The sequence below is a fragment of the Hemiscyllium ocellatum genome, chromosome 14, assembly GCF_020745735.1.
Source record: "Hemiscyllium ocellatum isolate sHemOce1 chromosome 14, sHemOce1.pat.X.cur, whole genome shotgun sequence".
Lineage (NCBI taxonomy): Eukaryota > Metazoa > Chordata > Chondrichthyes > Orectolobiformes > Hemiscylliidae > Hemiscyllium > Hemiscyllium ocellatum.
In genome coordinates this window covers 36,150,980-36,175,965 of record NC_083414.1, presented here as the reverse complement: position 1 = coordinate 36,175,965, position 24,986 = coordinate 36,150,980, and the positions used below count along the sequence as shown (strand labels likewise).

The window sequence follows — 24,986 nt, the reverse complement described above, 5'->3', positions numbered from 1 at the left end:
GGCTGCTCCAGCACATAATGCTGATTACTGAATGACCTGAATGTGGCGGCAAGAGCATTCATGCAGTCCATTTCCTGTAGGTTCAATACTGTTCCAGGGTCTCAATCCAGTGAGATTGAGTATCAATGTATTTCAAGCCAAGGCAGTGAGTGGCTGAGAGGGAAACTTCCAGATGTTGGTGTTCCACGTATCCACTGCCCTAGTCCTTCTAGATGAAAGGGGGTAGTGAGCTTGGAAGGTGCTGTCTAAAAAGGATGCTTTGTAAATTTCTGCAGTGTAAATTTGTAGACAGTAGCAGCACTGTGCTCAGTGTTAGTGGCAAGGGACTGAAAAGACATGCAGATGTCGTGCCTATAAAACAGGTGTCCTAGATACTTCAACACTCCAAGCCTGACCATGTTCATTCAGGCAGTTTGGGGTACACCATGCAGACTTGGAACAGGAACAGGCAGAGGAGTCACTTGCTCTGTGTCTGGCAACAAGGCAGGTCAGGTCAGAGGCAAGAGTATTTTTATATGGCTAGCCCAGTTCAGGTTATGCTTATGTGGTGTCAAGGAGCAATGGTTAGATTATCTTATTGAGAGGCATTCAATACCAGACATAACTGACAGTTGTCAGTTCAATCCTGATTACTGCCTAGGTCTTGCTAGAGATTTGGACATTCACAGCTCAAAAAATATTGCAACAGCAAAAGCCAGTGTGGTGCAAACAAGTATTGCCATTTCTGCCTTGACACCCACAAGGGCAGCCTCCCCTTTGAAAGGTTGCTAAGTGACTGTAGTTGTAGCAATAAACTAAGAACATGGGCCCCTACCGTTTGAGGAACAAGCAGCTATTTAGATTGTGGGACATCACTAAATATGGAGCAAGGCAAGGAAGCAACCTAAAAAAAACTTAATGATTTAACCAAACTTTGATTTTAAAAACAAAACACTAACATAGCACTTGGTAGAGCCATGCAATTATTTCAGACATTGAAAATTTACACAGATAAAGGAATTTTGACATGAGAATCTGAAATAGTAAACCAATATCATTGCCTACCCCACAAGATAAAAGTTCTTCAGCTAACTGAAAAATTTTAAAGGTTCCTCCACAAGGTCATGCAATGCTAAACACAAGTACTGCCCAGACCCAAAACTAGTTACTGAGCTAAAATCAAGAATGGGCTTTGACCAGACCAAGTTACACAAAAAAAAAACTGAAACATCTTCTGTCCAATTGCTTGGTTAACAAGTTGGGTTAAGAAATAAGATCACAAGAATGCCCTTCAAATATTTTGAACCATCTTGGAAGTGTCAGTGCTCAGAAACAACTTTTAAAACTCACGATGTATGCAATACTTGTTACTCACTGTCAGATGCCTGCTTTAGGTATCCAAGTATTTAGGAATACTGGGCAGCCATCAGCTCTGTGAACTACAGGCCAAGTCCAGGTTAAGTTTTAGATGTGGTTCACAAAAAACGTTGACAAGACAAGAGAAAAAGCCGAATTGGCACACATTCTCCATTCATATTTGCCTTTCACAAGGAGGCACTCATGGAAGCTGGCCCAAGTCTTCCGCTGATGGTATGAGTGTAGGTGTCAGGTCATTGGGTGTAAGTGGAAGAGTATAGAGTTGATATATTAGGCTTCAGATGAGCTAATAACCTGGAGCTCAGCTCCATGTCACCCGAGCAGGGATCAAATGCCTGAAGCTTTGATATTTCTTCCTAAACTTACAATTTACAGCAGGAGCACACTGGAAATACCAAGGAGTTGTTTCCACTTTCCTTTGTTCTCCTCCAAGTGCAGGAGAGCACAAACCAACTCATGTACCAGAGGCATAGTACCACCTAAGGTAGTTTGCAAACCTCAGACTGGAGCTCATCACAACCTATCCAAACAAAAATGTTGAAGGTCCAAGGAGATGCCCAAGATGGTACTTACCAAATCAGGATAGAAGGAACTGGATGCAGGTTGGATGGTGGCCATGAAGGGACTATCCACAATGTCCTCATCATCACACAAAACATGCACCGCATATTCTCCAGGCTCTGTTGGCCAGTAACGTACATCACAGGATCCATCACTTTTATCATCACATTCAATCTTTGCTTGAGAGGGACCCTCTACTGCAAAACCTAAGAAATATGTTCACATTAAAATTTCCAATCTCCAACACTTGTATGGCACAATTAAGTGGTCATGTCAACATTTGGTCCAGTTGTGGGTTATATTGCTTTACTATATTCAAATTAGGATATTCTGGGTTTAAACTGAAAATGTGTTGCTGAAAAAGCAGAGCAGGTCAGGCAGCATCCAGGGAACAGGAGATTGAACATTCTCCTGTTCCTGGATGCTGCCTGACAACAGGAGAACATCAGATCTCCTGTTCCCTGGATGCTGCCTGACCTGCTGTGCTTTTTCAGCAACACATTTTCAGCTCTGATCTCAAGCATCTGCAGACCTCACTTTCTCCTATTCTGAGTTTAAACAAGCCAAATCAAACAAGTTTATTTGTACCACTTTAGCACAATGCCCATGTGCCTCAAGTGAAAATCTTTGACAAAACATGAAAACAGTTTGTAATTATGATTGATTTAATACAAAATGTGACGACTATTCTGTAAAGTTTCTGCAGTAGGTTAATCCAGCAACCTCCCAGGATAGAGAGGGAATGTCTCATTAAAGTCCAAACATTTTGCCAGAGGAAAAACCAGCAGCCTTACCTAATACCCCTACATCTGTTCCAATGGTTTCTACTACAAAGTCTGCTGACTTTCCAACAACTCCTCCATCAAGACCAGGTCCCCAGGCACGTATTTTTTGAGGACCTGCTTCAGATCCAACCTGAATTTCAAAGGGACTAAAAACAGAAAAAGCTTTCAGCATATTCAAGCTAAAAAATATGCTTGCAAAATGTAGTCATCCAAAGTTAGTTCAGACAGGAAGTATTTTCATAAGGTGACTATCTTAACTAGTGGAGTACCACACAGACTCATGCTGGAGCCACATATACCATTAGTGGCTGGGAGTGGAGGGGGCAAAAATAGATGGGAAGACAAGTGGGAGGATGGTAGAGGGATATAGACAAGGTAAGCAAATGGCAGAATACTAGGAACATGGAATAATGGTGGGAAGAGGAGGTTTTGCACTTTGGCAAGAGGAAAAGCTGATTACATAAAAAGTGGAGAAGGATGCCAGAAAGCTAAAGGAGAGGATTTTGGGAGTCCTTGTCCACAAATCATTATCTAGCATTCAGGTTCAGCAAGTAGTAAGCAAATGGAATGATGGTCTGTTATTTAAATAAGGGAATGGAGCATGAAAATAAAAAAAAAGTCTTAGACTATACAACATACAGACTGCCTTATATAGTGTTAGGGTTTAGAGGAAAAATGTTGAAAGTGTGTACAAGAAAATTCTGATTCACCATGTGGATGTACCTACAGGAGAAGATGCAAAACTTTACCTACTCTTGGGAAAAATGGCAGGGTAGGTGAGTGAGGTGTCAGTGGGTGTACACTTGGGACCAGTGACCCTAATTCTATTAATTTGAAAATAATGGAAAAGAGGATAGACCAGATCTAAAATTTTGAAGTTCTAAAATTGGAGGAAGGCTAATTTTGACAGTATCAGACAAGGACTTTCCAAAGCTGATTGGGAGGCAAAACATTCACAGGTAATGGGACGGCTGGAAAATGGGAAGCCTTCAGGAATGAGAAGAATCCAGAGACCGTAAATTCTTGTATAGGGAATGCTGGATAAAGAAAGTGAGGTTTTCCTGAAGGAAGCATATATGTCAGGTATAGACAGGAGAAAGAATGAATCCTGAGAAGAGTATAAGAGTATATTTAAGAGGAAAATCAGGAGGGCAAAAAAAAGGAACACGAGATAGCTTTGGCAAATAGAGTTAAAGGAGAATCCACAGGGTTTTTACAAATACATCAAGACAAAGTGTAACTAGGGAGAGAATAAAGGCCCCTCAAATCATTTTCCAGCACCACTCTAATCTGGGCTCTCCTTAGATCAGCAAGGTGGCCTTTGTGTGGAGCCACAAGTGTTTATTGTGAAAGATAAAGAATGTAAGGAAATAGATGGGGACATTGTGAAACATGCCCATATTACAAGAGGAGGAAGCACAGGATATCTTAACACGTGGAAAAATCCCTAGGATCTTAATCAGGTTGGAGGGATAACTCAGGGACAGCATATGCATTTGGAAAGGCAAGGACTGATTTGGGATAAATTGAACATGCTTTGTGCATGGGAATTCATGTCTCAAACTGGATTGAGTTTTTAAAGAAGTAGTAACAAAGATTGAGGAGAGCAGAGCAGTAGATGTGATCTATATGAACTTCAGTAAGGTATCTGACAATGTTCCCCATGGCAGACTGGTTAGCAAGGTTAGATCTCTTTGAATACAGGGAGAACTAGCCATTTGGATACAGAACTGGCTCAAAGGTAGAAGACAGGGTGGTGGTGGAGGGTTGTTTTTCAGATTGGAGGCCTGCAACCAGAGGAGTACCACAAGGATCAGTGCTGAGTCCACTACTTTTCATATCCAAATCATTGATAAGTGATAACACAGAAGGTATAGTTAGTAAGTTTACAGACGACATTAAAATTGGTGGCATAGTGGACAGCAAGGAAGGCTACCTCAGTACAATGGGATCTTGATCAGATGGGCCATTGGGCTAAGTGGCAGATGGAGTTTAATTCAGATAGATGCGAGGTGCTGCATTTTTGGGAAAGCAAAAAAACTTCGGACTTATATACTTAACGCTAAGATCACCAGGAGTGCAGGTTCATAACTCCTTGAAAGTGGAGTTGCAGGTAGATAGGATGGCGAGGGTGGTATTTGGTCAGCTTTCTTTTATTGGTCAGAGTATGAGTACAGGATTTGGGAAATCATGTTGCAGTTGTACAGGACATTGGTTAGGTCACTGTTGGAATATTGTGTGCAATTCTGGTCTCCTTCCTATTGGAAGGATGTTAGGAAACTTGAAAGGGTTCAGAAGAGACTGACATGGATGTTGCCAAGGTTGGAGAATTTGAACTATAGGGAGAAGCTGAACAGGCTGGGGCTGATTTCCCTGGAGCATTGAAGGTTAAGGCTTGTGACCTCAGATTTGAGATCATGGGGGACATGGATAAGGTAAATAGACAAAGGTCTTTTCCCTAGAGTGGGGGAGTCCAGAACCAGTGCGCATAGGGGAAAGATATTTTAAGAAATACCTAAGGGACAACTTTTTCATGCAGAGGGTGGTACATGTATGGAATGGGCTGCCAGAGGAAGTGGTACAATTGCAAGGTTGAAAAGGCATTTGGATGGGTATATGATTAGGAAGGGTTTGAAGGGATATGGGCCAGGTCCTGGCAGGTATATCTGATTGGCATGGACAAATTGGACCAAATGAACAGTGTTTCTGCACTATACATCCGACAGTAGAAGTTGGACAACAGCTAGAAAAAAAACTGGGCTTTGGACACCTTATCTTAAAGTATAAGGTATTGACATTTGAGACAGTCCAGAGAAGACGTACTAGGTATTGAGGGACTGTCACAAGATGGAGTAGGTTGGGACTGTACTCAGGAATTCAGAAGAGAGATTACCTTTACTGAAACAAAATTAGGCTAGATGAAGAGGTCAGGAGGAAGTGGATACTGCAGATCAGAATGGAGTGGGGTGCTGGAAAAGCACAGATCAGGCAGCATCTGGGAGAGAGAGAGAATCAACATTTCAAGGAAAGGTTGTTTCCTCTTTTGGACCATTGGGCATAAATCTCGATACAAGGTCACCCATTCAAGACAGACCAGGAGGAATGTCTTCTGGCTAGCATATCTGGAATTCTTTAGAAGACCAACCTTGGCCATTCTCTGAAATACATTCAAGGCTGACAGATTTTCTTTGCTTAAAGTAATACTTGTGAAACAAGGTGGCAAAATCAAGGGGAGAGACTCGGTGGGCCGAAATGGCTTACTTCTACATCTTATGGTTTTCTGTCCTAGGGACTAAATACTATACTTTCTACGTAAGTGAGCTAAGACTTCACATCACATGATGAAACAGGAAATTATATGAAACGTTATATTTTCTCAATGCCTTTTGTGCTCGAGAAGGGCTGAAGATTGTGCAGCTGTTTACACTTTGCTTCAGTTAGTTACACCAGCTAAAAGCACCAACTTTAAAAAGTCAATCATTTTAGGCCAAAATTAGAAACATGTGTTTGTTGCAAAGAGCTCTTCCAGTCTTCAAGAATGAGAAGTTGCTTTTACAAAGTGCTACAACTTCAGCTCAGAGGGAAGGAAAAAAGACTGGGAATGTGTTTCAAGACAGAATGCACAGGAGTTTAGGCTGCAAGTTAAATAGTGCATGGATGGAAACAGACTGTGAAAGGAGGAAATATGCTTTCTTTTAACCTCTGGTGGTTTTAGAGTTTCCTCTTGCCCAAGAATGTCTAACAGAAATAAAAACTAGAGGCCATAAAATTGGGTTGGGGGAAGCATGGAGGCATTGGCAGGGTCTTTTTGAAAAGGAATTACAAGTGAAAACTTGAATGAAAATAGAAACTTGCAGAATCCATTCTTAAAAGTCTGACCTACAGACTGGAGTCATGAAAGCAAAAACAAAAAAAAAACGCAAACAAACTTCTGGACTCACCTCCTTGGGATGTTATGGCCCCCCCATGTGATAGTGACGATGTGTTTTCCTGGTGTAACAGGATAGTACTCATAAGAAAAGGCATCCCCTCCATCCAGAAGGTCTCTTTGCTTCACAGGCTGCTCCAAACCTTCTGTCAAATTGGATAGATTAACCAGAGGGTCAGACTATGAAAATGCTAGTTAGTGTAAACTAAAGTTAATTGTTTCAAGATCCTCCAGATGTCGAAGGAAATCAATATATTGGGATGATGTTTATCGCTCAAAATTCATTTGCCCATGTGGGGACATTATAACAAGACCTAAATTACACTAATGATTTTCTAGTCATATGTTCAACTACATCATGTCTGGCAACAAAAGTCAAAATCCAATAGAAACAATTGTATTTTAAAACTGAAATGCACAATTATTTAAAAACAATTTAAAACAAAAGGCACAATTATTAACCCAGTTTTCAGAAGCAAGACCACCAATGTAGATTCAATCTATCAAATTGCTACTTAATATAATAGTAGATATAGTGGAAACTAGCTACACATTATAGGGCATGATTTCACAGGTAAAATGGAAAGCAAAGTGACATGTGGTCCTAACCAGGACCATAACTGGAAAATCTTAGTAGATTTTGCATACTTGTATATAAACAGGCAAATGAAGTGCAGCAGAAATCCATACACAAAAGTAACCACAAAAACTTCAATTTTAGTCTAAAAAATAGAGACAAGGCAAGCAGCAAAAGCAAATTACAATCTTGAATTTTAAATTCATAGAATGCTAGTGTGAGTTCTGCCTACATGCAATATATGTGCAGGTTTTTATTAACTTGCTTGCTTATTACTGCTGTAATATAATTGGTTGAGTCTAAGACTAGTTATGACCAAATCCTTTGGTTAAAAAACAAACTTACTTGGTCCCTTCACCATCACTTTCAGGTCACCACTTCCAGCCCCTTTGGTATGAACCTTAAAATCAGCAACTTCACGAATTCTCAGGCCTTTAGGTTGTAGGCCTCGCCCAGTTGCACGACAAGCATTGGGGTTACAAGCTGGAATGAAGGTTTTGAAGTTAATTTCCAACTTTGATATTTTTTTTCCAATTGCTGCGCAAGAGGCAAGATGACAAAATTCCATAGAGAAAGCTGCAAACCTAGTGCTATTTAAGAATAATGCTGTTTAAGCAAGACACGCAACAACTCAAATGAAATGGTTCTGTTCACCGAGCTGGAAGTTTTTGTTGCAAACGTTTCGTCCCCTGGCTGGGAGACATCAGTGCTCAGGAGCCTCCTGCAAAACGCTTCTTTGATGTTTCTTCCGGCATTTAGTGGTCTGTCCTTGCCGCTTCCGGGTGTCAGTTTCAGCTGTCCGCTGTAGTGATTGGTATATTGGGTCCAGGTCGATGTGTCTGTTGATGGAATTTGTGGATGAATTCCATGCCTCTAGGAATTCCCTGGCTGTTCTGTCTGGCTTGCCCTATGGTAGTGTTTTCCCAGTCAAATTCATGTTGCTTGTTGTCTGAGTGTGTGGCTACTAGGGATAGCTGGTCGTGTCGTTTCGTGGCTAGTTGGTGTTCATGTATGCGGATTGTTAGCTGTCTTCCTGTTTGTCCTATAGTGTTTTGTGCAGTCCTTGCATGGTATTTTATAAACTACATTAGTTTTGCTCATGTTAGGTATTGGCTCCTTTGTTCTAGTAAGTTGTCTGAGCGTGGCTGTTGGTTTGTGTGTCGTTGAGTCCTAGGGGTCGCAGTAGTCGTCTGGCTGTCAGTTCTGAAACGCTCCTGATGTATGATAGTATGTTCACTTCGATTGACAAAACCCTAGCCAGAGAAACAATAGCCAGCCTACTGGACATAAACCAGGAGGTGGAACCTATCAACAAAGACGGCATATTTAAACTACTGGACTTGTGCCTCACTACACACTTTACATTCAACAATCAGATATACGAACAAATCAACGGAACACCCATGGGATCACCAATCTCGGGACTCATAGCAGAAGCAGTTATGCAAAGGTTAGAACAAACAGCCCTACCACAAATTCAACCCAAACTCTGGGTCAGATATGTCGATGACACTTTCGTAATCATCAAAAACACGGAAATAGAAAAAACACCGGATCATCAACGCCACACTCAGGCATCTGATTCACAAGTAGAAAAGGATAACCAACTCCCATTCCTAGATGTGATAGTACAGAACACCGAACGGAGAATTCACCACAAGGGTACACAGAAAAACAACACACACAGACCAAGTCCTAGACTATGAAAGTAACCACCCCAACACACAAACGAAGCTGCATCAGGACACTATTCAAAAAAGAGCTACAACACACTGCAGTACACCAGAACTGCAAAAAGAGGAAGAGGAACACCTATACAAGGTATTCGCCAAAAACGGATACCTGCGCAACTTTATCAACAGATGCCTAAGAGATAGACCACGGAACGAGGACATGCCACAACCAAAAGGACTAGCCACACTACCATACATCTGGAGCGTCTCAGAACTGACAACCAGACTACTGCGACCCCTAGGACTCATAACAGCACACAAACCAACAGCCATGCTCAGACAACTTACTAGAACAAAGGAGCCAATACCCAACATGAGCAAAACTAAATGTAGTTTATAAAATACCATGCAAGGACTGCACAAAAAAAACACTATAGGACAAACAGGAAGACAGCTAACAATCCACATACATGAACACCAACTAGCCACGAAACGACACGGCCAGCTATCCCTAGTAGCCACACGCAGACAACAAGCAACATAAATTCGACTGGGAAAACACTACCATCATAGGGCAAGCCAGACAGAACAGCCAGGGAATTCCTAGAGGCATGGCATTCATCCACAAACTCCATCAACAAACATCGACCTGGACCCAATATACCAATCACTACAGCGGACAGCTGAAACTGACACCCGGAAGCGGCAAGGACAGACCACTATAAATACCGGAAGAAACATCAAAGAAGCGCTTCGCAGGAGGCTCCTGAGCAATGATGTCTCCTAGCCAGGGGATGAAATGTTTGCAACAAAAAAACTTCCAGCTCAGCTAACAGAACCACTACAACAAGCACCTGAGCTACAAATCTTCGCACAAACTTTGAACTCAAATGAAAACCTGAACAGCCTCATTTGCATGCCACCACAAAATACAAAGTAGTTTAAAAGACCAAAGATCTGATTAAGTCAGCATTATTGTTCTACCCCTAACATTTTGGTGGTGGGGGGGGGGGGGGGGGGGGGAAAAAAAAAAGGAGGAGAAAGAGGGGGAAAGAAAGAGCGCGAGCGAGATTTAATAATAAAAATAATGGAATTAGTTTCTAGATTTTTGTACTGAACCATGCTTTTGGCTTACAGGTTTTGTTTAAGTGTATAAAGTCTGAACTATGCACACTAACAAATTAAAAATTTGTGGTTTACATACATCTCATTTCTTCAGATGAAGCAATCTGTGCCAATAAAAGACTTGTGAAAAAAAATGATAAACACTTCCTTTAGTTTCTTGCTCTCTGCCCAATGTCACAAGGAATTCTCATTACCCTTCTGAATTAGAACTTGGCAGACCAAAAAAGGTATGTATTAGGTAGGAGATCAAAGAAGTTTCTGCAGTTCAGTGCATTTTAAACATTAGAACTTTGACCATGTGTTTTGAGCAACACAGTTCAAAAGTTTGTGCTAAAAAAGTTTAATCAAAGCCTAGAGTTAAATTCTGCTTATTTGTCAGATATGGCCATCACCAGCATTCATCCATTCAAAAAAAATCATTTCTTGGCAGTTAGAAGTTAAACCAGATTGTAGATGCAGTATTGTATTAGAACTTTCTATTGTCTGATAAATTTATGGCTAAAACTATACTAGCTTTAGAATTCTAGATTTCAAATCAGAACTTTAAATACTGCTATTGCAGGGGCATATGGTCTTTACTTTTAAGAACTCAATCTATATAAAACATTGGAGAAAGACTATTTTTTAATTGTAGTTTGGAAAAAGTGGGAAGATTTGTGGTTTTGAACATCTGAAGCATAGTAACAAGGAGCAAAGAGTACATCATTGGGCCTCTAGCCTGCTCCATCACTACAGGTAATACTGACAAGATAGTGGCCTCAACCCCATCTAGAGCTCCTTCAGTCAAGGATCTACTTCCACCTTGAAAACATTGTGACTTTGACTCAACCCTCCATTCCCAAAGTGGAAACCTTTTACAAATCAGTGACTACAGGTCTTCTTTCAACAACTCAACATCAAGAGATCACTCGAGACATTGGAGACAGACTCAACTTGCCCAACCTTTTCCTTATCCCATTTATCAGCCAAGGCACTTTCTCTTAAAGGCTCCAGATACTTTTTTTAAAAAAAAGGGACAATGTATGCAAATAAGGTTTCAATAAACACTGTTCAACTGTAGCAAAATTGCTATCTACCCTTCCAATAAGGGAAACCTTTATTTTGCCTTCCTGAAGTTGCATGCTACTGACAATTTGTGCACTGGGACTCCCAGATTCTTTGGTAAGTTGAAAGATCCATTATGTCTTTCTCCATTGAAGTTATATATTCCTCTTTCAGAAGAGAGGAGTTCATTTACCTACATGGATGTGTTAAAATGCTTTTACAGTTAAGGTTACAACCACAAATTGTTAAGCAAACTCAGAACTGAGTTTGCAGGGAAAAAAGCAATTCAGCAGACAAAATGTTACTTACCTTCACCTACAGTGACAGAATATGGGCTCTTGGGTATTGGTGATTGAGAGAATGCAATCTGAATTGTGTGGTGCCCTGCTTGCACAGGTCTGTAGGTGCACCGGTAAGTGCTGTTTCCCTTATCTTCAATTGTTAATTCAGTGTTGGTACTACCCTGAGGGTCCATTATCACAACTGAAATGTCACCAACTCCAGCACCTTTTGAGAGAGAGAGAGAGAGAGAGAGAGAGAGAGAGAGAGAGAGAGAGAGAAAAAAGAAAGACTTCATTGTCCAAGCAGTTAATTCTTTCAGATTCCAAGATGATCTTAAACAAGCACTCAGACTAAACTCCATTTTAAAGTTCATAAAAGGGAAGTTACTAGAGACCTTACTATAAACTGAAGATGTGGTGAAATGCTATAATTCAAATACTGCTTTGCTGAAAACACAATTTGTCAGCTAACTATCTCAAAATGTAGAATGTTAATTCAGAGTAACTTTAAAAAGATGCTATCAATTTTAGTAAGAATCTAGAATATCAAAACCTCCAGCAATGAGCTATAAATTGACAGATTGCTCCATATTCTGTCCAGTAAATTCCCACTTCATTGTACAGGAGTATTTTGAAGATCAATTTGTAGCCGTGGGTATTTTCCTTCCTTTCCCAGCCCGACTGCAAAAAAAGTATACCTGCAGTATAGATATCAAAGTAGGTTGGCTTATTGGCAATGTTTCCTGTAGATTCCAAGCCAGGACCTCGTGCGGTCACTTTACTGGCATCACCTTGGGCCTTGTCAATGTTGACTTCAAAAGGACTCTTCGATATATGCTGTCCAGCAAATAAAACTGTAATCTGGGGAGAAAATCATTTCAGATGATCTAGTTACTGTCAGCTATTAAAAATAGTAAAGAAGCCTCAAGCTAGTAAAGTTGGTCTCCCCACCCCTGCTAGATTTAAAACCTTAAGCACATGTTTAGCTCATCTTTCAAGTTATAAACTACTACCACTGATTCTGACAAGTGTAGAGACTCATTCTCATCTTTAGATTTAAATTGAAAATTCTCTAAAAAATAAAAATCAAAAAGTAGTTGTGCTTCTGAAGTCTCTGGACCATTTACCACACCAGTTTCACCCTGTTCCAGAGAAAAGGGATATCAAATAAGTATCCCAACATGAAGCAGTTAACTGGTTATGTAGGTTGATGACACTCTGCTTATTATTCCACAATTCAAGTGAAAATTCAGTAAGAGTGCCTTCATACCCCAGAGCTAGATAACAGTTCTTGAACCAACATTGCAGTCGGAGGGTTTTGGCTTTAGTAAAAAAAATTATGCACCCACCTTATGACGTCCTGCAACCTTTGGTACATAAACCACAGTGTAGGTCTTATTTTTATCATTGTTGTTGGTCACCTTTGCCTGGCAGAAAGATTGGCACCATTAGAATGTTTACCTCTAATTACATTGAGATTAAAAAAGTGTCAGTGATTAAAGATAGATAGGAAGAAACCAACTTATCCAAGTTATAGTTAAAGAGTCACTTTCTTTAGGGGATGAAGATCAAAAAATCCCTGTTTTGTGAGGTTCTTCACAGATCTTAAACAAAGGAATTTGGCTAACATGGCTGCCAAATAAAATACAGCCTCAAAAAAAATTGTCCTAGTTCAGATGGTGCAAGTGGCATCTTTTGTATCTACTTGGAGGAATGAAACCAGACTTTATACATCTTTAAAGAGACAACTCAAGTGCAGCACTCAAAATTCCTACAGTGCAGAAAGAGGCCATTCAACCCATTGAATATGCACCATGCTGAAGAGATCCCCAACCCATTCCCATAACCCCACACCTCAGTTAATCTGTTTGCATATCCCTGGTCATAGTTGACCATTTAGCACAGCCAATCCACCTAACCTGCACATCTATGTGGGAAGAAACTGGAGCATCAAGAAACCTATACAGACTGGGGAGAGCATGCAAACTCCAGTCACCCAGGGCAAGAATCAAACCTGGGTCCCTAGCAGTATGGCAGTAGTACTAATCACTGTCACTAAATTCGTAATACCACACTGAAGATTGAGTGCCACTCAAAACGGCTTGGACATAAGCAGGAGGCTGTTGCAAAAACTAAAGAGTCAAACAGTTGTAAAACTCTGCCTTTTTCAGTCACTGAAAATTGTAAGACCACAGCCATAATCTGCAGGCACCACTACGCTTAAACCACAGGAGTGTCAATTTAGTACAGTGGTCAAAATATACATAGTTGAGTTTCTATGATAGTTAAAAATAAAAACTTTATGGAAAGCCTCTTAAAAAAGGCTGCTTCTTTGAACTTAACTGAAGTGGTCAGGAATAAAGTTTGATTCTGAAAAAAAAGTTCCACCAAGAACAAATCTATATTCATATTTGATATGCTACAAGTTCATGTGTCAGTTACTAAGCCATTTATACCAAAAAGGGCAAAACATCAAAAAAGCATCAGACAGAGACTCCAAATTACACTTCCATCATAAGTCTACAGTTGGCAGAGGGGAATGGACAACACTTGGAACACATGACAGTTTATAGACAGTTACCTCCTCTCTCTGGTTTTCAGGATCCTCCACAAAGACCATCACCTCACCTTGCCCAGCACTAATTGTTTCAACAGTGAATGTAGCTGGGCGCATCACAACATTACCTGCAGGTTCAATGCCTAGGACAAAAAAACCATGCTTTTGAAGTTAGTATATTGCAGTATATAGTGCAAGTCCAGAACTTATCTAGGCAATTTAAACATTTGGGGGAAGGATGGATTACAGTTTGAGGAGATACATTGTTGGTCTTGGATCAGAAACAAACATGTACACCTACCTGGACCATAAGCCCTTGCTTTCTTGGGATTCAATTTGGGCTTTAATGGAGCTCCAGGTTTAAGTTTGGCTTTGGGAAACTGTGACAAATAGGTCATCACTGATCGCTCATCAACATTCTGATCTATGATTTCCTCTGGGGTAATCACCTGCATGATAGGTGTTAAAATAAGTTAATTTTCATACCATCTGAACTTCAATAGATTGGGAGGGGTGGAGAATAGAGGCTCTAGTAAAACCAACTTTTCATTACATCCTAACAATACATGATAATCCTAAATTTTGCATTTAATTAATTCTTGAATACTGCAATTTCTTCCTGTGAAAGATCTAACCAGACAGACATTAAATTGGAGAACTTTGCAAATTTAAAACATTAGACCCATTCCAAATGAGGCAAAAGGTGGGATATCAACACTGAAGGTTATACAATCACCTATAGCTGTCTGCACATGCCTAAAAATGTAGAAATATTTACCACTTCACCCTTCCTAAACAGGATCTTGTAATTAACCGTGATATTCATACATTGAAAGTGAAAAATTACACTGGTCGGCCTGTATAGCATAGCTCTTCATATTTACCAAGGTTATAGAGTTTACTTTTTACCTGTGGAACTCCAAGCCAGTCATCTGCTTGTTGCATAGCTTCACGTGCATTATCCACTGGCTTGGCTGCATCCCAGATCTCCCAGTCAGGGCACAAACCTGAGAAGATCATGTTGTTATAAAGGCAGTGATATACTCCTAATATTGCCATGTGTTCTGATATACTCAACAAGTGCACTTCAGTAGAATAATTTAGTAATATTAGAACAGTACTTGTGAAAGAATCAAGATGTTAAAAAAATAGTAAGGATCTTAAGGGCACAGTTTAGATGAGAACCAGAATGCCCCTCCCATCCTCTTTCAAGAGATTAGCAAATTAGTCTCCACCCTTTTAATGCATGTACCAAACAACCCGTGTCACTATACACTGAATCCCTGTGTAGGAAGAGACCATTTGGCCCACAGACCATACAAACCCTTCAAAACAGCATCCCACCCAGACGCATCATATTCCCGTAACCTTGCATTCACCCAGGCTAGTCCTCCTCATCCATACATCTGATTATAGGCAATTTTATATTACCAATCCACCCAACCTGCACTTTGTAGTGTGGAAGCAAACTAGAGCACTGGTTAAAACCCACAAGCCACAGGGAGAACAAAAACTTCAGAGTTCCTGGAGGCTGGAACTGAACTCCAATCCCTGAGAGGGACAGTGATGGTAATCACTGCACAAAACATCTGATTAGTCCTTTACCTTCAGAAGGTAATCGGATTGTAAAAATGTGGGCATGACTTATTCCTGAACACCTTGATTGCACCATATATTGGTTATAATACAACCCAAATCCAGAGACTTCCCACTTAGGAAAATGAAAATAAAGCTGCAAGGCAACTTTTTTTCTTCATAATCAGCTGAAAATTATTGCCGCTGGAGACTCCAAAGTGGAGTTCAGCTTTGCTTCCAGATTTCCAATCAGGAACTTAGTGCCCCATTATACTCACCTGGAGCACAGCTATCAACCAAAGCACCCAAGGCCTTTCCATCTTTCCAGTCATTACTGAAGTTGGTGATTGGCAAATCAGGCAGTTTATTCTGAATCCATCCCAATAGCCTCTGTTTGGGTGTCTGGTTCTTGGCATCATCAGCTCCTTCATCATCCCAAACTGGCATGGAAATAGAGTAGTGAAGAATCAAAGTCCATATCAGCCCTAGAATGAGCTTCAGATTCCCATCTATAATGGCTTTACTGTCTGAAAAAGACAAGTTAAAAAAAAGAGAATCAAGATTACTACAACTTTAATATAATGACTATTCATGTAAATAGATTTAAAAAAACTTCTCCCAACCTTTGAATGTTAAAACAAATTTGAGTGATGTACAACTAGCAAAATTGGCATTTGTTCATCCCCAGTTACAAGTAAAACAGTGGCTTAGCAGGGCATTAAGTGCCAGCCACACTGGGGTGGGATTTATCAGCCTCATTGAAAGTCCCTCTTAAAGATGCTTGGCTATTCTCAATTAAACTTCTAAACATTGGTTAAAATGGAATTCAGCTTTAAAAGTACCATGAAGAAAAAATGTGGACTGGATTGAAGTTAGTCACCAGCCTAGTAATTTAAACTACCACAAACAAACAATATCCAGACTCACTTAAAATCATTAGCACCACAAACTAAACAGCAGAATTGTTCAATCACCTGCACGGATATGACAAGTCATCTCAGTTCAGGACGATTTCCTCCAAGACACAAAGTTGGTGCAAGCTGCCTTTGACAGGTGTTTGAATTTGGTGACATTGCACATGCTGAAGTACAGTACATTTGTTGTTAGAAACATTTAGTGCACAAATACCAGGTAGTTAGAATAACTAACCCTGTTAGTTTAATTGCTTCCACACACTTGTTCCTTCCTCAAATGAAGGACCACAAACATGCTCAATTGGGAAAAACAAATTTAAAAAAGGTGTTCAAGTCACCTGGAGGCAGAAGCATGCAATTGCCAAATACCACAATATAAATTGAACAGTGAGAGAGAAGGTTTGGCTTAAACTACCAGATACAGGAATTTAGAATGTTAAGCATTACTGTCACACTAGAAATCCCTATTAAAATTCTTGCAGAGATCAGCAATGCAAGTTAGCAATGCTTTGTACAAAACTGCAAACTACCAGGCCAATTTAGATGATCAACACAAAAAACATGTTTTTCAAAGTGCTGCCCATGCTTCAGACTTGGAGTAGTGGCAATAATCTGTTCTAAAATCAAACTGATCTTCAGAATGTCAAAAGCAATAAAGCAGGTGTTGATTTTATAGGTGTATTTTTCTGCTCAAGGTTCAAGCAAAGCCCATCTGTCCATGAGGTGAACTTTGAAATTAAGTTTCTGCATGTCATACATTAGTAGGATTGAGCTACAAGTAGAGTTGGCATATGAAAGTCTACAGCATGACAAGTGGAAACTTGGTACTCCAAGTATGAGCCCAGAAATGTTATGGTACCCAAGGAATGCTGTTTACACACAATTGTAAGCCATACCTTTTGATTCCTTATTACCATAACATCCACAATATTGCCACATTAGGTCAAAAATATTCTACTGGGGATGTACATTCCATGGTGTTAGTAGTCTAGTAATTCCAACATACGGCAAACTTAGGAAGTTAATTGGGGAACTCGTATATCTTAAATGGTGTGCTTAAAAAAAGCTCACTATTCCCAGAGCTGCAAACAGCATGCAATATCCCCAGTTTGGCTGGCTTAAACCCAGGTTGCCAAAACAGGGCATGTTTTGGGCAGAGGACAAAGACAATAGTTCAGTCTTGGACTAGAGGGTTTAACAGTTCATTCTTGCGTTGATTAGACCACCACTTTTGCCCTCTACATGTTAGAAGATTAACTTATGTTAGAGGGTTAACCTGTATTGTCTTTGGTGAGTGATATTCTTGCAGGAATGTGGATGACTCACTTCAGTGGACAGCCATTTACCACAACTCACCTGCTATCAAATTAAACTCTTATTTCAGTCCCCTCCCTTTAGAAGGGCTTTTAGCCATCCTCTGATACTGAAGCATATTATACCTATGTCATCTTGGGGAAAATCAGATTTAGAAAATACTTCGCATAACAATTCCCCAGGATTAGGGAATTTACATTTGAGAATGACCTTATCTTACCATTTACCTTGGGTAACTGATCTGGGGAGAGGGAGTGGCCAGAGGAACTGTGAGCATTACCAACTGACTGTATAGAAGGGGATGTGTTTTTGTTTGCAGGCTCTTGAGTCAAGTTTTGCATGCCAGGGAGGGAGAGATCACCTGGCTTGTACAAGCTTTACTAAAGAGTTTGCATGCAAACCTAGTGTAGTGCAAAACCCTCAGGAAAGAATCTAACATCAGTTACTCATTTGTTTGCAGAGATACAAAAGGAGGTGACAAAAAAAAAGAGCAGGTTCTCCAGGCAGGAATACTTTCAGAGCGAGTGGAAGAGAAACCACTTCTTTCCCTCCACAGAAAGATCGGTTTGTCAAAAGGCCTGAGCAGGCAGTGACTTGTTTACAGACTAATGACTAAAGTGGTTTGTAAACATCCCTGGATTCCAGCTGGTCTAAAAAAAAGCTTCAACTACTGCTTGAACAAACAATATAGATAGCACTTAAATGCAGAAAACTTACATTTCAATCCACAAAATCAAATCTTAAACAAGTTTTTACAGCTTTTAGATTAATTCTGACAAGGGAATGAACTTCTCATCCTGAGGCAGCATTGCTTGACAAGTGCCCAGATCTATAGCAAGGGCATTAAGAAAACCAAAAAAGTTCATTAGAAAGAAAAGATTGGAACAAACTTAAAGACTGTTCTTCATTTAAAAGGAAACTGGAGACACTAGTGACCACAGGGTCAATACAGTGCATTTTACAAAGCTGTTCCTGAGTATCAATGCACATTAGCTGTTTCTCATTAGCACACTTATAATCAAATCACATTTCTGCAGTGGTTACATTAAAAGATGCAAACATTTATCAGAACCTTGGATAGAAAACTTTGTTATACCTTGAGCATCTAGTGACAACTTTATGGAATTAATCCTTCAAAATTATGCATAATTTTGAAGCTACATGGTTGGAATTTAACAGCTAACATTATGGGTCTACCTGCAGCATGTGGACCACAGGAGCTCAAGGTACCTCATGCCCCTAAGTTGTCCTGTGGTAACCAGTGCTAGTCCAGCCAGTGAAACCCACATCCCACAAGTGACTTAGAGTTGCTAGTATTTTTGACCAGGAGTAGCTTTACAGAATTAGACATATCCAGGTCTTCCTCTTAAAGAGGAAAAAAAAGAGGGGTGAAAGACCTGGAAGTTTCACAGGCAGACATTAAAAATTTTAATCAAGCTATCAATTAATAGCCACCAATTCAGAGTAACCATTGTTAGAAGATAAATAAAAGAATCCTTCTGCCTTTTCTGGTATCAGAGGTTCATTAGGAGATAACTGCAGTTCTCAGTTGGATGTTTTGGGAACACAGTCACATCAATGGCACAGTACTCAAGACAAAGGAATGGATTTGGAGAGTGCGAAGGAAGGTGTTAGATTTTAAAAAGTTGCACATTTTTTGTACAGCCAAAGCAAGGTACTGCACACAAAAGAAAAATCAGTCTACCTGTCAAAACAAAACAAACTTCTCCCACCATCCCCAAAATGGAGGAGATTTTAGAAGACAGGGTTAGCAAGTTTGCTGATCACACCAAGATTGGAAGCAGTGGTCAGTGAAGGCTAACACTATAAAAAAATGAATCTTAAATCGAGACAGCCAGCCAATGGGCTGAGACAAATAGGTTGCTGGAAAAGCTCAGTCTGGCAGCATCTGTGCAGAGATGTCAGAGTTGATGTTTGGGTCTAGTGAGCCTCAGGAAGGATTATAGCAAGGAAAAAAAAAGTGGGTGGAAGAGATAAGATGTAAAACAATACAGCCCAAAGAAAAGAACAGTTGGACAGACAAAGGAGGTGTGAATAACAATTGTTAGGAGGGTGAATAGTTGTTAAAAATGGAGTTGTGGTTAATAGGTAGTACAATAGATGGCCAGAAGGCCTGGGTGTATTGGGGCGGGGGGGGGGGGGGGGGGGGGGTGGAATTCCCCACACAAGTCTTAAAAAGAAATCAAGAAATTTTTAAAGAAAAGAGGGACAACTTCTCCCCCCTCAAAGTGGTTTGTACCTGGAATGAATGAACTACCATAGGAAGTGTAGATGCAGGTATTATATATTTAAGACTTAGATAGGTACATGGTGTATAATCCCTTTAATTTTTAATCAAGTTGGCAAGTGGGACTAGTTCAGTTTGGGAAACTCTGTTACAATGCTCAAGTTGGACCAAAAAGGGTCTGTGTCCAATGCTTAATGACTAAGCATTAAAGTGAAGTCCTTAATGCTCTGTCATTTTATCATCAGGAGCTAGTGCCAACACTACACATTCAGAAAGAGCCTGCAGTGTCCTGTTTTAAGAGAGCATGACGGGGCAGGACACAGTGGCTCAGTGGTTAGTACTACTGCCTCAATGCCAGGGGCCAAGGTTCAACTCCAGCCTTGGGCATCTGTCTGTGGAGTTTGCATATTCTCCCGTGTCTGTGGGTTTCCTCTGGATGCTCCAGTTTTCTCCCAGTCCAAAGGTGTGCAGATCAGATGAATTAGCTGTGCTAAATTGCCCATAGTGTTAGGTGCATTGGTCAGAGGGAAATGCTCTTCAGAGGGTCAGTGTGGACTTGTTGGGCTGAAGGGCCTGGTTTCTGCATTGTAGGGAATCTAATAGTGGACCATCAACCAATTCTAAAAAAATTGCATTGTGTCGTCAAGTTCTTACTGGTGAAATCTACCTGGTAGATTTAGTATGGCAAAGTTACCACTATGCAGACCGGTGCATAAAAGTGAGTGACAGTTAAATTCCACTCAAGCCAGGTCATGAGGAAAATTGACTGATACAAATTAAAATCAAAGGGATCAAACCTAGCATTTTAGACCAGTGATTTAAAAAGTCAAGGCACATCAAAAACACCTACTGGTGGTAGCATTGAAATTAATGTTGATCAGACACAGCATTTAGTCCCAATCCCAGGCTAAGACAATAAAAACCATAAGACAGGAGTGGAAGGCCATTTGGCCCATAGAGTCCACTTGGCCACTCAAATCATGGCTGGTGGATATTTCAATGCCACCCTCCCTGTAGCCCTTAAATTCTTGATCTCAAGGAACTCTCAAACTCTGCCTTGAAGGCATTTAGAGTCCTGAATTTCCCAGGCCCCACCATTCTGGTGGAAGAAGGGTCTCATTTCCATTCTAAAATTAACACCCTCTAATTCTAAGGCTGTGCCCACAGGTCCTAGTCTCCCTGCTTAATAGAGTGGACGCTGGTAGTTTTTCTAAGCCATGCATTAGTCTGCAAGTTTCTATTAGATCTCCCTTCAATCTTAAACTCATGAATACAATCCCAGGGTCCTCAACCACTCACCACAATTTTAGGTCTACCATTCTAGGGATCACCCTTATGAATCTTTGCTGGACACTAGTTCCAGCATGGTCATTTGTGGTGTGGGGCCCAAAATTGTATGTTGTTCTAAATGGGGCCTAACTGGAGCTTTTAAACTCAATAGCACATTGCTGCTTTTACATTCCAACCCTCTATCTTGAGGGCAACATTACATTTGCTTTCTTAAAACAAAGGACCTGCAAGTTAGCTTTTAAGAGAATTATGGACTAGCACTCCCAGATCCCTTTGTACTTTGGCTTTATGAATTTTTTCTTCGTCATTTGGAAAAAACAACAGGCATGAACTAATTTTCCAAACTGCAAGACCTCACATTGAATCTCAGCCATTTCTGGGACCACTCTCCTGACCTGTCTAAAATCTTTGTAGCCTCCCCATCTCAATTACCTGCCTGTCCCCCTAACTTTGCATCATTGGTGAACTATGCTAGAATACTCCCAGGCCCTTTTATACAGATTAAAGCAAACAGCTGCAGCCCAAACACAACCTTTCAGGACCCCACTTGTCACCAGTTGCCATTCAAAAAAAATTTTATCCCAACTCTGGCAGTCAGCCAATCTTCAATCCATGCCAGTAGCTCACCTTAAACACCATGGGCCATCACCTTACTTAGCTGCCTCCTCAGGCACCTTGAAAAGGCCTTTTGGAAATCTAGACAGATAACATTAACTGGGTTTCCCTGGTCTAACCTACTTGTTACCTCTTCAAAAAAGAATTCTAATGAGTTTGTCAGACATGACCTCCCCTTACTAAATCCTTGCTGACTTGTTCTAATCTGACCCTGCATTTCCAAGAATTTAGAAATGTCATCCTTCAAGATTCTAGAATTTTGCATACTATGAGGTAAGGCTAATTGGCCTAAAGCTTTCCATCTTTTGTCTTGATCCTTTGGAAAATTGCTGTTGTAAACCTCTTGTTCAATCTAGGACTTTGCCTATTTCAGCCCTTCCCTCAGAAGTCCGTAGCCCATCAAGACCAAGAGATTACCAATTTTTAGACTTTAGTTTTTCTAGCACTTTTGTAATGGCTACCATACTCAACTCTGCCTCTTAACTCTCCTTAATTGTTAAGCTATTAAGCAAGTCTTCCTGAAGATAGTTCAGCTATTTCCTTAGCTCTGACCACAAGCCTTCCTGCATCAATTTGGAGCAGCCCAATTTCTACCTAAAACAAATGAGACAGAAGTATTGAATGATTGTAAAAATTTCATTCGATACCTAAATTATTGGCTAGCTTACCTTCATATTTGATCCTCTCATTCCAGATGTGTTTTTTCAGTAAAAGCCTTCCCAATCTGATTTCCCAGTGCTCTCTGCCACTTTATATGCTCTTTTTTCATGATACATTTCCTAACTTCCTTTGTCAGCCATGGCTGTCTAATGCCCCTTCCCACCCATTGGATAATCTCTTTGTGATGAACCTCTGCCCAGTCCTTGATTACAGCCAAAAACTCATGCCATTGTTGCTGTCTTCCCCACTAGCCTCTGCTTTCAGCAAATTCAACAGTTCCTCATGCCCTTGTAATTACCTTTAACTGCAACACCATTCCATCAGATTTTGCCTTCTCTTTCAAGCTAAAAGCTACCATATTATGATTGCTGCCTCTTAAGTGTTCCTTACTTGGAGATCTTTCAGGAATTCTGGCTGACTACATAGCACTAAGTCCAGAATAGCCTGCTCCCTTGCAAGCTCAAAAAAAAAAGAGATCTTGTAAACATTCCATGAATTCCCTTTCTTTGGATCCACCAAGATTATTCACCTAGTCCAGATTAGATTCCCTACAGTATGGATATAGGCCCTTTGGCCCATGAAGTCCACACCAACCCTGGAGGAGTAACCCACTCCCCTATCGTATTTACCACAACTAGTGGTACCAAAACACTGGTCACAGACACCAGAGGCAGGAATTGAACCCAGGTCCCTGGTGCTGTGAGGCAGCAGTGCTAACCACTGTGGAGTCTATTTGCATGTTTGAATCCCCATGATCAGTGACCTTGGCCTTTGACATACCTTATTTCTGGCTACATCCTACACCCCTGGTCCTGACCACTGCTGGGAAGTTTGTACATACAACCATTATGGTTATTTTGCCTTTGTGGTTCAACTCCACCCACATGTTCCACATTTGACCATGTCATTCAGTGCCATAGATTTAAATCATTCTTAATGAAGGCAACCTTGCCCTCCACCCACCTGTGTCTTTTCAAGATAGAGAAAAGGATTTCAGCTTAACTGCCAGTTCACAGTCCCCTGCAACCACATTTGTGAAACCTACCACAAATGACTTGCTATTAGTTCAGCTACTTTATGAATACTACAAACATTCAGGTAAAGCACCTTAAATTTTAGTTTGCTTACCCTCATTTCAGTCATCTCTAGTAATATGCTTCATTTCTAGTTTGCCTTGAACTTCAACCCTGCACGCATGCTAACCTGCTGCGTTTCTACTTAACTTGAGTCAGAGGAGAGGAAAAGCAACCGTATGGAGTTTAAAGTTGTACCACCCTATTTAAATCCTTTCCACTAGAACGGTTCAGGGAGACGGTCCCATCTGTACAGATGGCCCTGCCTCAAAACGCTAAGGCCAACGTCCCATGAAAATCACACCATACTTTTCCCCCCCAGATTTTTAAAACTACACATCTAACTTCCTCCCAATGTCCAACTGCAGCCAAAATTATTTCAGACTTGTCAAAATTGAACTGTGTGGGGCATGATCCATCTGTCAGTCCTAACAAAAAAAAAGTCTTACCTACAATCTGTTGTTGAGAACTTAATTGTCCAAGTAGGAGCACAAAACCAAAGAACTGCAGATGCTGGCAAAAACAAAAATTCAGGTCTGACAGCATCTGTGGTGACAAAGTAGAGCTAACATTTCAGGTCCAGGTGACCCTCCAGAATTTCTATTCACTGCTTTTGCCACAGATGCAGCCAGACCTGCAGAGTATTAAATAATTTGTTCAGTTTAGTCTTTTAAATGTAGAGCCTGAGAGAGCGCTATATAGCATAGATATGACCAAACCAACTAGATAGCCTAAACTGACCTAATACCATTTGCCAAGTTTTGGTCTATTCCTCTAGACACTTCCTATTCACATGTTCATCTAAAATGGACTGGTTCTCTGAACAGTATCCACACAAGTGGCTTTAAAGATTCTTCTAGCCTCTAAAATGAAATAGATGTGACAGATTAAAGTAGCCTTGATTTTATTTTAGCTTAAAAAAAAAGTGTTGCTGGAAAAAGTGCAGCAGGTCAGGAAGCATCCAAGGAGGAGAAGTCAACATTTTTCAGGCATAAGCCCTTCTTCAGGAATGAGGAAGGTGTGCCAAGCAGGCCAAGATTAAAAAATGGTAGGGAGGAGGAGGAGAGGCTTGGGGGTGTTGGTAATGCGATAGGTGGAAAGATGTTGAGGGGAGGGTGATAGGAGTTGGTGGGGTGGTAGGAGAGGACCAGTGGGGTTCTGTACTGGTGGTGATTGGAGGGACAAGGTTCAAGAGCAGAGGAGCGGGAAGTGGAGGAGATGCAGTGGAGAGCAACCACCACAGAGGGGAAATTGCAGTCTTTGAAGGAGGCCTTCTGGGTTGTTCAGTATTGGAATTGGTCCTCCTGGGAGATGTGGCGGAGGTGAAGGAATTGGGAATATGGGATAGTGTTTTTACAGGGGGTAGGGTGGGAGGTGGTGTAATCTCGGTAGCTGTGGGGGTCAGTTTAT

At 40.7% G+C, this 24,986-nt stretch overlaps 1 protein-coding gene across 3 annotated transcripts in view; it reads right to left on the bottom strand.

The window, feature by feature from the left end:
* The window catches only part of flnbl (filamin B, like), a 149,667-nt gene that overhangs the window by 59,143 nt on the left and 65,538 nt on the right, over positions 1–24,986 (bottom strand). For all 3 annotated transcript variants that reach the window (XM_060835639.1, XM_060835638.1, XM_060835640.1), the window contains exons 3-13: positions 15,741–15,989; positions 14,797–14,894; positions 14,189–14,336; positions 13,912–14,030; positions 12,680–12,757; positions 12,029–12,191; positions 11,359–11,556; positions 7,553–7,690; positions 6,644–6,776; positions 2,712–2,848; positions 1,930–2,123 (exon numbers count right to left, since the gene is read on the bottom strand). In XM_060835639.1, coding sequence (XP_060691622.1) covers positions 1,930–2,123; positions 2,712–2,848; positions 6,644–6,776; positions 7,553–7,690; positions 11,359–11,556; positions 12,029–12,191; positions 12,680–12,757; positions 13,912–14,030; positions 14,189–14,336; positions 14,797–14,894; positions 15,741–15,989 — 1,655 coding nt within the window. The remainder of the gene's footprint in view (positions 1–1,929; positions 2,124–2,711; positions 2,849–6,643; positions 6,777–7,552; positions 7,691–11,358; positions 11,557–12,028; positions 12,192–12,679; positions 12,758–13,911; positions 14,031–14,188; positions 14,337–14,796; positions 14,895–15,740; positions 15,990–24,986) is intronic.